Source organism: Amia ocellicauda, chromosome 20 (genome assembly GCF_036373705.1).
Source record: "Amia ocellicauda isolate fAmiCal2 chromosome 20, fAmiCal2.hap1, whole genome shotgun sequence".
Taxonomy (NCBI): Eukaryota; Metazoa; Chordata; class Actinopteri; order Amiiformes; family Amiidae; genus Amia; species Amia ocellicauda.
In genome coordinates, this window is record NC_089869.1 from 7,985,327 (window position 1) to 7,998,400 (window position 13,074).

General features: G+C 42.2%; 1 protein-coding gene across 1 annotated transcript; it reads right to left on the minus strand.

Annotated features, from left to right (window-relative positions):
• Positions 1-10,910: 10,910 nt before the first annotated feature.
• LOC136715812 (serine/threonine-protein kinase N2-like) lies at positions 10,911-13,074 on the minus strand. Its single transcript, XM_066693189.1, has one exon. The coding sequence runs from the start codon at positions 13,049-13,051 to the stop codon at positions 11,963-11,965; it is 1,089 nt and encodes a 362-aa protein (XP_066549286.1). The 5' UTR covers positions 13,052-13,074; the 3' UTR covers positions 10,911-11,962.

The window sequence follows — 13,074 nt, forward strand, 5'->3', positions numbered from 1 at the left end:
CGTATGTGTTTGACAATGAAACACGCTGGTAACCAAGAGAATAAGCTTTCAAACGATGTGCGCATTGTAGGAATACAGTGTGACTTCTATGCACAGGAGCTGCATGTAACACTGCCAAATAATGCTTAAGAGGCTGTAGTAACACAGTATATAACTGATATGTCCATTCTTTTTCAGTTTTTGGTAATCTATTTTTTTTTTATTTAACCTCTGGCAGTTTACCGCTTACCGTTTACCATTTCAGGTTGTTCACTGGAAAAAACTGGAATAATGGGGGTGTTCTAAGACTGTTGAGCGGTAGTGTACATCTGAAATCACAGGAGAAGTCTCCTGACTTCCACGGCAGGGTCTTGGGTCACTGGTGTGGGGAGTTGTGCGAGTACACTTGAAACTAGCTATGTGCAACAAATTGTCTGTCCTGCTAAGAGTGCTTACTGATGAGTGTTACTTACAGGACTGACGTACCAGAAGGAAGAACACAACCATCGGTTAATCCATACCATGCTCTTTGCATGACCAACTGACACCTTGGAAATTGTACTGTCAGTTGAGTTGTAAGCATCATAAACAAGATAGCAACTGATATCCATTTACTCAAAGTCTATTTTCATAAAGGTGCATGTGCTCATAGTTTGGACAGATGAAACATCTCTGTGGGAAAAAGATAACAGACTTGCATCTGGAGTTGATACCATGTAGCAGAGTGCATACAGAAAATCAAAGATATTTTTATACAAATAACATGGGCCAGAGTAATACAATCTAACATTACAGAGGTTGTCCAACTTCTAAAGGAGATGCTAAAAGAGTAAATATGATCCTCTGCTCAGCAATAAGGAGGAAAGAGAAATCCCAATAATGTACGTCCTCAAAGTTGGAGTGCTGACAGTAATTAATCACAGGCTATAGACAGCTGTCACCTGCTGTTCAAGGAACCTTTAGTCATACAATCTACAGGGTGTGGGTGTAATTTCATTGCTACACAATAGTTTATTGGCCTTAAGGATAATTTACAATTAAAAGCACCTTTGTTTAATAATTTCACAGTGATATGCAATGCGGCTAATGCTTTTTAAGTTGCTATTTCATCACCTCATTGGCTTTTCTCCTTTAGAACATAATTTCACGCTTGAAACATATGCCTGTCCTGGTTTTATGTATCCCCTTACAAATACGAAAATGGCCAGTACATATGTAATTAAGCAAAGCAATTAACGCGTGTTAAAGCATACAACATTCAAGAACTAATTTAAGCCTGGTGTAATGCGTTTTGCTAATGTTCCATACAGCATTAAGTGGATATAATACAATTGTGTCATCCTCACTCCACCATCCCACTGTTCGCCACCAGAGGTCGTCATCCCCTAAATTCTAGCCCGTCCTTCCCATTCACCAGCTCCACTAATCCCATGAACATTCTCCACCACCATGTGAACATGCAGTGTTCAGTCTCCACCCTCATTGGCTCGGCACCTCACATCCCTGTTCCCTGCTTCACGCTGCTCTCTATTTCAACCCCTTTCTTCCCTATATTCAAAGCTAAGTCTTGCTCTTCCTTGTGTTGATATTTCTAAGCATTCTTCTCAGTATTTACCTGTGTCTTGTTTATGACCTTTGCTTTCTTGCCCTGACTATCACGTCTTGGATGCCCTCTAGTGTTTTGTTTGTACCCTTGCCTGACCTCCTGCCTGCCCTCTTGACGACTCTTCTGCCTGTTCCCTCGGATCCTGTTTGCCTGCTCTTGACCCTTCGCCCGTTACGACTCTTCTCTGCCTCTCCGTTCTGTGCCTAGTCCTCCGTAACAACAATACTCTTAGCATCAGTGTTTCAGTGATGGTACATCCCTCATCTGTGCTAGTTAAAATGCTGTTTTATCCTTCCATTGGTTTCACCTGTTAAAAGTAACATTTTAAATCGCTTCACATCCATTCTTAAACAGTTCAGTTAAACTTTACATAAATGACTGGAAACCCAATTCCTAATGCCAACAAAAATCACCTTTGCAGCAGTTAGCATGATTATTTCAACGTTCAAGGCTTTTTCTCAGTCGTACCCTTACAGTACAAGGGAGAGAAAATAGTGGAGCCATTGTGTAATTACACATTGAAGCCGGCGTTTCCTCTCTGTACTTCAAATCTCCATCGTAACAAAACAAGAAAACTGCCGTTGTACAATGAGTGCACAGTTCCCAATGTGCACCGTTCATTCACATTTGTATCACAAGAAGATCATTACATCAACTCAACCGAGTGTAGCCTGATCACATGTTCTGCAACCAGAAGAAGTCGACAGAAAACCACAAAACGCTCTGGTTAAAGAGTTAAGAGACTAAAAACAACAGCACTCCTTGTGCAGGTCAGTGTATATTGAGGGTTATAGATATTTCTGTGGCGGCCCCCTTTAACGTGTGGAGCGAGGAGTGCTGCATTGCAGTGAGACGGCTTCTCCCCATGAAGAGCTCCCTGGTGACTGTGCTGGAGCTGTTGGAAGGCAACACCGTTTTTGCCGTCGATATTACCCTGACAGCTATTGGTATTTTTTCTGTTTTCCAGGCCATTTATTATCTGACCATGAACTAAGTGTACAATAGTTGCATATATAGAATATACTGCACCTTACAAACAAAAACACAAACCAAGTTTAATTGATTATTTTAGATAGATGGGCGTGAGCTTTTTTGAATGTAATGGATGTGTTTGAAATTACAGGAAAGCAGTTGGGGGAATTTCTCTTGGATCAAGGATATGCTGTAGAGCCAAATGATGGAAAGAACAGTCCGAGGGAGCAAGATATAAGTAATAAAATAGTAGTAATCTCATAATAAAACAGTGTTTTGTTGCAAGGCTGTGACCTCTGCTGTTTTTTCAGATTGCATTCTGAATGCAGCGTTGGAAAACTTCAAGAAAGCAGGGGGTAAGAATGGGACTGGAGAAATGCCTCTCCCTGAACCTCTCACCCTGTGTGTGGGTGACACCTTTCCTGCTGTCGTTACCCATGTGGAGAGTCCAGAGGAGTTCATCTTTCAGAAACTGGACAATATGAGTCACTTTGTCTCCATTCCTCTGTGCCCCCACTGAGCGTAATTTTAGAAGTATTTCTGTGGCGCTCTCCTGTTCTCAGTAGGAGTTGAACTGCTTGCCACAGGGATCTGCTTCGGTGAAGATGTACTTTCTCAATTTAGTTCATACCTAAATCCCATGTTGTACTCGCCACTACACCATATCCCCCTCCCTCTAATGCTAGATGCCCCATTTTGTGCTGTTCTGTACATGAAGTTTCAATAATTCTCGTGTCTTGGTGCATGAACCTGTTTTCTTGTGTGTGTGTGAGTTATTTCCGGCTTCTCTAATGTGATCAGGTGCCATTGAGGAGCTGCAGGTCAGTCTGAGAGAGCAGTGTATGCAGACGGCCACTTCAGAGGACTTCAGGCCCGCCCCAGGGGCCGTCTGTTGCTCCCAGTTCACTGGTAGGTGTTGCACAGTGGCAGTGGTGATGAATCCAGGAAGTCCTCTTTAGGAACTACTTTTTAAATCAAGATGCAGCTCCTTTATTTGTGTGATCAGCACCCCCTCCACCCTGGAGAAAGCCCAGAACCAGTCTCTGCTGGTTCCCTGGTTTCATTGAGTCACTTTCAGCTGGAGTCGGGATCCTTGGTGTTAAATTAGACTCCACACTCTCTTTTGATTCTGATGTTCGCCATACTACCCAAACTGCTTTCTTCCACCTCAAGAATATCTTCAGACTCTGTGCTTCGCTAACATGCTGCTGCTGAATCTCTCATCCGTGCATTTGTCTCCTCCAGGTTGGATTAGTGTAATGCTCTTCTTTTTGGTGGCTCTGCTCAAACACTGAACAAACGTAGGCATTTAGAGAGCTCTGCAGCACGTGTCCTCACCCCGTCCAGGGCCTGGGAACACATCACCCCCACCTTCAAACGGCTTCACTGGCTCCCAGTCAAATCCAGAATCGTCCTGCAGATGCAGCTGCCGATGCAAGCTATTCCCTGTGCTTTAGCAGGCATGTAATGTTAAAATGGAAATGGTTTAAATTAATGATTGTAATTGGGCCTCTTTAGATCTCTGCAATCACAATTGTGAACTACTTAATTCTTACTGTGTCGTTCTGTGGAACTTGTCAGTAATGGGAGTAAACCTCTATGAACATCTATCTCCACTCATTGACAGCCCTCCTGTGGCCAAAGAATGCACTGCAGTGTACAATTCAGAGATGCCTTGGCAATGAGATGCACTTTCACTATGTTGTATGTGGAAAATGTCAAAACCCAAATGACTTGTTTTGTAGTATGAATCCCAGTAAGCGCCCTGTGTTGTGCCTTTTGTCTACTCAAAGGCTACTTCATGATTTGTCATTGCAGCACACATTCATTGCCCTGTATGCTGATCTTTTCTCTTGATGATGTAGTTTTCAGGTTGTTAGGTATATTGCAGTTGCTTTCTTGTTGTTAAAGCATCACACTGAAGTCTGTAAAATACACAGATATTGTTCAAATCCTGGTTGTGTCTCCATCTGTCCAGCAGAGGGCACCCAACAGAAACTGAAGGGAAACCCATGAAGGTGTCACTGAAATGTGTACTTCTGTGAAATGCAGCTTCAAGAGTCATTTCATATGAGGGTAGAAAGCGAAAGAAAAGGTTATTTGTGGGAACATCCTTTAATTGACTGGTGTTGTCATGCAGGGGACGAGCGAATGCCCAGAGAGTGGACCAAAGACGCCAGCAGGCGGTTTCAGCAGCTCACTGCTGCCGTCCAGCTCCAAGCCAAGGTCCTCTGCACCAGCGAGAGAAGGTCTGGCATCGAGCTGCTCCGGGACGGGCAGAGCATCGGTGATATTCTCACTGCAGAGGAAATGTCCATCTGTAAGACCACCACAGTGTCTGCCCCACCCGTCACCACGGCCGCACCCATTCCTGAACCCAGAGGTATACGACTCCTCCAGTCATAAGTGCCAGATCGCTGGGAGTCAGAATGTGACTTTGTGGTCTTAGTGCCAGTTATGAAAGGGAATCTGTCATTGCAATAAACTCTTAAAGCATATTAGAGTAAGAGGATGAGAGTGTTCAGTTACTGTTTAAGTGGTGGGAAAACACATTCTTCTTTACCTTTGGGGATCTCTAATAATTAGTTAACACTCTTTCTTCCCCTCTCTCCCAGGTGGCTTTCCAAAGGACTGGAAGACCGTGGTGTTGCCCACCAGTGACACTTTCCAGTTGCACATTGCAGTGGTCAGGAGCCCCAGTTTGTTCTACGCCTTGACAGCTGATCAGCCAGGTGATGAAAACAGTTCCTCTTCATTCCAGTCGGGATAGGATGTGTGCTAGGTGTGTTTTGTACTGATTGTATGTGCTGCACTTTGTAATGTCTTTATACTGTCCGCATTGTTCGTGTTTTTCAGTGGAAGTGGATAAGCTCCGAGCCCTCATGATGGATCTGGCAGATCACTGCAATAAACAAGATCCAAACTGCGGTATTAAATATTACTAGTTTACTGTGTCACGGCATATACACTCACCTAAAGGATTATTAGGAACACCTGTTCAATTTCTCATTAATGCAATTATCTAACCAACCAATCACATGGCAGTTGCTTCAATGCATTTAGGGGTGTGGTCCTGGTCAAGACAATCTCCTGAACTCCAAACTGAATGTCTGAATGGGAAAGAAAGGTGATTTAAGCAATTTTGAGCGTGGCATGGTTGTTGGTGCCAGACGGGCCGGTCTGAGTATTTCACAATCTGCTCAGTTACTGGGATTTTCACGCACAACCATTTCTAGGGTTTACAAAGAATGGTGTGAAAAGGGAAAAACATCCAGTATGCGGCAGTCCTGTGGGCGAAAATGCCTTGTTGATGCTAGAGGTCAGAGGAGAATGGGCCGACTGATTCAAGCTGATAGAAGAGCAACTTTGACTGAAATAACCACTCGTTACAACCGAGGTATGCAGCAAAGCATTTGTGAAGCCACAACACGTACAACCTTGAGGCGGATGGGTTACAACAGCAGAAGACCCCACCGGGTACCACTCATCTCCACTACAAATAGGAAAAAGAGGCTACAATTTGCACAAGCACACCAAACTTGGACAGTTGAAGACTGGAAAAATGTTGCCTGGTCTGATGAGTCTCGATTTCTGTTGAGACATTCAGATGGTAGAGTCAGAATTTGGCGTAAACAGAATGAGAACATGGATCCATCATGCCTTGTTACCACTGTGCAGGCTGGTGGTGGTGGTGTAATGGTGTGGGGGATGTTTTCTTGGCACACTTTAGGCCCCTTAGTGCCAATTGGGCATCATTTAAATGCCACGGCCTACCTGAGCATTGTTTCTGACCATGTCCATCCCTTTATGACCACCATGTACCCATCCTCTGATGGCTACTTCCAGCAGGATAATGCACCATGTCACAAAGGTCGAATCATTTCAAATTGGTTTCTTGAACATGACAATGAGTTCACTGTACTAAACTGGCCCCCACAGTCACCAGATCTCAACCCAATAGAGCATCTTTGGGATGTGGTGGAACGGGAGCTTCGTGCCCTGGATGTGCATCCCACAAATCTCCATCAACTGCAAGATGCTATGCTATCAATATGGGCCAACATTTCTAAAGAATGCTTTCAGCACCTTGTTGAATCAATGCCACGTAGAATTAAGGCAGTTCTGAAGGCGAAAGGGGGTCAAACACAGTATTAGTATGGTGTTCCTAATAATCCTTTAGGTGAGTGTATGTGCATTGTTTATAGCACAGAATATTTTGGGTAAAAGTGGCATCTGGTCACAGTTTCCTTTACTATGATGCATGTCTTAAGTGAAAAGGCAGAGGTGTGAGCTAATTTGGTTAGCAGAAAGGGCAAAGAGGCTACATCTTTCCTCAGCAACAGAGCTGTTTATATATTGTTCCTTGTTGAGCTGTGCTATGATCCCCCCACCAAACACACACACATGTGAAGAGAATTATAAAGCCATAAAACCACAAAAGCATAATTGTTTCTTCCAGTGATTAGTTTATAACCATAATTAACATTGCAAATGAATGATACAGAATGAGGCAGACAGAAAGATTTGCCTGTTACCTGATCCAAGATTAAGATTACAGATTGTGCTAAATAGTCTCCCACTGTCTGTAACATCATTCACTCACCTTTTTCTAAAGCATTTTAACGCTTGGGAACAGTGCTTGGAAATTGTGAAGTCGTCTTTCGCAAACAACTGTAATCATAGTCCAATAACAATTCAATATTTAAAATGCAGTGCGATATTTCAAGATGTCTCCGTCAGTCTGAGCTTTGATGCTGTGCTCTCAGAAGCCCCTTATTGGGAGCCTTTCATATTTCCTGGCTGGCTATTCCAGGCTGCAGGTGCTTATTGAGTTTCAGATGTTTGTCTTGGAGAAAGCAGACCGCACTGGGCTATACCTTATATTTTGTGTTTTAGGGCTTGAAATTGCTTGCTAAACACAGCTGTTTCTCCTCGTATCTGAGTACTTGTTACCTATAATGTGATGAGAGACTCCAGCATAATTACTGAACTATTTGTTAAAAAAGTCATTGTATGCTCCTGTTTTAAAGGGTTTTATTGTGTTTTTTTTTTTCTTTTGCCGTTCACGCATTTCTTAGGCCAGACAGGTTAAATGATTAAATGACCACAAATATTAAAACAAGTTTGCACTGAATTATTCTATATATTCTATATATAAATCAATTAGCATATGGCACAACATGAATAAAATACACGCCGTGATCTCTAATCTATTGATGTTAAATACATAATTATTTAATGTTGGCAATTGGAAATCTCTGAGAATTCATCCAAATCTAAAACATGTGTTAGCTGTAGGTTCCCTATCCTTCCAACTACAAATATACAGCTCTGGAAAAAAATAAGAGACGTCTGCAAAATTATTATTTTCTCTGGTTTTACTATTTCTAGGTATGTGTTTGGGTAAAATGAACATTTTTTTGATTCTATAAACTACTGACAACATTTCTCCCAAATTCCAAATATCAATATTGTAATTTATGAACTTTTCTTTGCAGAGAATGACAACTGGTCAAAATAACAAGAAAGATGAAGTGTTGTCAGACCTTGAATAATGCAGAGAAAAGAAAAAAGTTCATATTCATTTTAAAATAACACAATACTAATGTTTTAACTGAGATTCAGATATCAATATTTGGTGGAATAACCCATGCCCATTGTTTATTCATACACAAATACTAAGCTTTATAACGGGTCAACAAAAGCAATATATGAGCATATCCTTTTATTCCTTATTTATTGACGGCTCAAAGTTTTTGTTAAAGTAACTGAATACTCATAACTTGAGTATTAAAGCTGTGTGATAGAAATTGTCTTTTGCATGTGAAAATATGTATATATGTATAAATATGTATGTATATGTATATTGTATTTTGCATATGTAAAATATGTATATTGCTTACTTTTCTCTTTGTGACTTGTTATGAAGAAATGACATGAGTGTAAATGTAACTTCATTTTTTACAGGACCTCCAAGCGCCATCCCAAAATGCAGTGCAACCTGTGCAAATTTTAAAAGCCTAATCAAGAGGTGCTACAGAATACCATGGACAATAGAAAATAAATGACCCCTGCCAGATTGCATCTGCTCCTTCAGGACTTCAGGTTCTTTAAAATCTCACCTTACACGATTACAGGGTCTGGCTCCTGTTTTCTCCGTTCCTCCACAGGTTTGCTGTTCTTGCGCGGGCGACCGCCCAGCAGATCCTGTACGGTCCGGCCAGGGGATTATCATCATCTACCCTGAGGTGCTGGTGGCGTGTCGTCTGCGCAGTGAAGCAGGCACTGTGGGAGGGACGGAACATCTGTCTATTCAACAAGCAGGAGCTGGACCCGATTGTCATCGCGCGGAGGGGCATGGTGTTCGTAAGGGACTATGTCAATCTGGAGGTCCATCAGAGGGGCAAGGAGGAAGCCTATAAGAACTGGCACATACAAGATCTGGGGGAGCTCAGGATCCCGTGATGGGACCCACCTCCGGGGACGGTCAGTTCCCCCTGCTGGAGCCCGAGTCCAAGATCTTTTAAATATTTTATGGATGATTGTTTTTAAAACGATTTTAAAAAGGAATCTTAATTGTTTTTAAAGATTTAGTTGCTTTTAAACCACTAATTGTTTAGGGTTTTTTTGGTTTAGTTTTGTTATATTCTTTTGTCAAATACATTGACCGTTTTGGATTTAATTTTAAATGCATTGGACCTTTTTTGTTTGTTTTTTATTTTTTTACCTTTTTGATTGTTTCTTTATTTTGTCCAATGCATTTTCAGTTATTTTCAATGTATTTGACTTTTATGTTGGTGAGCAGTTTTTGCTTTAATCACGTTTGTTTTGTTGTTTTGGGCACGTTTATTTTGAAGTTAATTGTTTTGTTTTTTGTTAAAATCACAGATTTTAAAAAGTTTAAGTGATTTTAAGAATTGATTTTTAAAGATTTTAATCATAAGTATTAAAAAATTGAATTGTTTTTATTCATGAAATGTAAAATACTACACCAAATAAAACAGTATTTTACACGATTACATGCAAGGGCAGTAAGTCAAGAAAACTCAACATTTGTATTGTGGGCTATGCAAGTTTAAAATGCTTTTAATGAGAGACAGTTTGTTGGACATATTGGAAAGCATTTAAGAGCATGGGCACTGAATGAGGAACGGGTATTATGTGTAGGCACATTTTCCCAACACACAGATGGGTATACCAGCTAACCTGTACCAGGCTGGCTCAGATAAAATCATCCTTCCCAGCATATTTCCATCAAGCCAGAGACAATTTGTGGCCAGGCTGGCACACTTTGGTTTGGATTAGCTGTGTGAAAAGGTTATTGCTGTCTTTTTTCCAGGGCACTTTAGCAGTATATTCTACACAATATTGTTTAAAAATGCTGTCAGTGAGCTATTTGAATGCAAACGTGTATTGTCCTCCACTTTTGTAGATCTCCACATCGATAATTGTGTGTGTGGACCCAAGTATCTCCAATCAATACCATCTCAGTACATGAATTGATTGTAGTACATGATTGATTTTGATATTCACTTATTCCACAAATTCAACTCTCTGTTGTATCCAGGACACTGAGCCCAAGGAGAGCTGCACCAAAGGCATCAACATTGGCATCCTCACAGCCATCGAGGATGATGTAGCCCTCCAACTCATTTACAACAGTCCAGAGTGTCGCCGTTGTGTTAGAAGAAGCTGTTGTATTTTAAGATGTCAGTGATTTGCCTACTCCATTTGCTCTGCTGTTTGGCCTTCTCTACACTCTGAACATTGATTTCCCAAAATAACTGAAATATGCTTTTGAGGTGATTTTTGGTCTTGAAGGACCTTGGCTCTCAGTGCTCTGCTAGGGTGCAGTCTCTCACAACCAAGCTCTTGCTGTGAGGATAACCTCCACCCACAGAAGTCTAGATATCTCATCAATTATATAATCAAGTGAGGTGTGATCAACATCATCCATGAGATTGACAAAGTTTGAGTTAATCGAGTTTTCTTCATATCAAGAACTCTGAGCACTGTAGTGGATATTATGCAGTACAGCTTTTGTTGCAAGCAAAAAATAAATATGTAGGCTGTACAGAATCACTTGGATGTGCAAACCAAATATTTCAGTTTAAATAAGGTCTGACAAACATCATGTTGGGTTTGACCAAGTTTTGGTTTGTTTTATGTGTACCAGGGAACATTTCTACTTATTTTGGGTTGTAAATAGGATATACAGAACCTCTTGGATGTGCAAGCAGCGTGTTTAATTTAAAGTATGGTGTGACAAACATCACATTTTTTTCTGGGTATGAAAGAAAGAAAGCACTGTAGTGGACTTTCTACAATACAGGTGTTGTCATGCATATATGGAATAGGATGTTCAGCCTGTACCCTATATCCTTTCAGTACATTTTTCTATTTTTAGAAAATAGGTATTTTACTTTCAGAAATGTTATTTAGAGCCACGTTGATGCCCAAACCAAATGTTTACAAGTGTTCACTTTTCAAGTCCTGTTCTAATTATCTTAGAAAACACCCTTTCACATCCTTTCTTCCCCTTCTTGAAGTAATCACTCATCTAACATAACATGATTGAGAAGAATGCATTGGAAAAGCTGTTTTGACCTGTCCACTGTTAGATCAGTCATTTCAAGGAAGGGGGAAGACGGATGTCTTGTAATTCATGCATGTAAGGGTTAAAGCACAGGCTACAGTATTCTCTTTTGAATAGGATTTTGTGGCTGTTAAGCCACCAATGTTTGAATGACACTCAAGTGCATGAAATGTTTGTTGTTTAAATCAACATTTTATTGGAAGTGAGCAAGAAAGTCTTCTGTCCTTAATGCAATGAAGTGAGAAGATAACAAAATTGCATCAGCTCACAATATTAAGGCAACCAGCTGCACAGCCTTTCTAAGTAAACTCAGCTTGTTTGTACAAGTTCTATTCACACATACTTAAAATCAATGCAATGTTTAAAAAATTGTCTTATGACAACCCAGGAATTCAAGTCCTCCTAATATAAACCTTTAAGTCCTTGCAATGTTTAATCTCATGTTAATTCAACTTACAAATGAATTTACTCATAGCATTTGCTGGGCAAGGAATCTCGATGAAAGCAATCATTAATTCTAGTTTGTTCAACATTGTGCCCAAAAGCTGACTATACTGTGCAGCTGGTTGCCTTAACTTTAGTCAACTTCCAATTTTTTACAGTCAATTTTCTTGTTTGATTTCTTTCTCTAATCGTTTGATGGTCCACATGTGTTTTCTTATTGCTGCTCTCCTCCACAGCCAAAAACTTCTTCCAGTGCTGGTGGAGACGAGGTCCCTCTGAGAAGGCGGTGTCCTGGAGTCGGGATGGGGCTGCCTGGGGTGGCGTCGTCATTCTTTGTTCCAGTGTTGGCATCTCTCCAGTGGCATTTAATACCAGTCCGCGACGAAGTCAAACTCCTGGAACAAGTCCTGCTCCTCCGGGCTGAGGACCCTGGAGCCAAGACTGAGGACTGGGGCTTCGGATGTTAAATCATCACCCACATCCTTGTGCTCTCTGACGTTGGGCACAAATGGAGGCGTTACCCTCTGTGCCTCCAGCCCAGGCCAGTCCACGCTCCTGAAGAAGGCGTGCTGCATCACTTCTTGGGTGCCTCGCTCTCCGGCCCCGAGCCGCCAAGCAGGATTCTTGCTCATCAGCCTAGTCATGACGGAGACTGCTTCGTTTGACAGGTGCTGGGGGAATGGCACTGGATCATTCACGATACTCTCGTACAGATCCCGCTCATTGGCTCCGGTAAAAGGACACTCGCCCACCATCATCTCAAAGAGCAGGACCCCCAGTGCCCACCAATCAACTGCACGGGTGTAGGACTCCTCCGACAGGACTTCTGGAGCGAGGAAGTCAGGAGTCCCGCAGAACGAACTTGTCCGGTCACCTGCACCCATATTTTCCTTGCACAGACCGAAGTCCGCAATCTTCACGAAGCCTCGTCTGTCCATCAGCAGGTTGGGCAGCTTCAGATCCCTGTGTGCGATATTGTGCCTGTGCAGGAAATCCACCCCCAGCACCACACAAGCAGCACTGAATACAGCCCGGGGCTCTGTGATCGCTTCTCCGTCCAGCGTGAGGTCTCCCCCTGCGACGTACTCCATGATGAAGACCAAGTGCTCCTCAGTCTGGAAGGAGCCGTAGAAGTTCACCAAGAAAGGGTGGTGCACGCTGCTCACAGTCTGCAAGACGCTCCTCTCACACATGAGGCTTGCAACATCTTGACTGTCAACAACCCCTCTTTTTTGAATGGCCTTGAGGGCAAATCTTTGGGTGGTTCTTCTCGACTCCGCAAGCAGCACCTTTCCAAATGCGCCGCGCCCTAGAACAGTGACACATTTGAAATCCTCCAGACAACAATGAAATTGCCCCGTCAGATCTGGCTGTGGGAGTTCGAGAAGCTTCTCCAGATCTTCAAACTCCTCCAGGTCTTCAATCTCCTTCTCCAGCTGCTCAAACTCCTGCATCTCCAGGCGTTCATTCTCCTCCT

Coding starts and splice junctions, on each gene's coding strand:
- LOC136715812 (XM_066693189.1), bottom strand. CDS start 13,051: ATGCAGGAGTTTGAGCAGCTGGAGAAGGAGATTGAAGACCTGGAGGAG.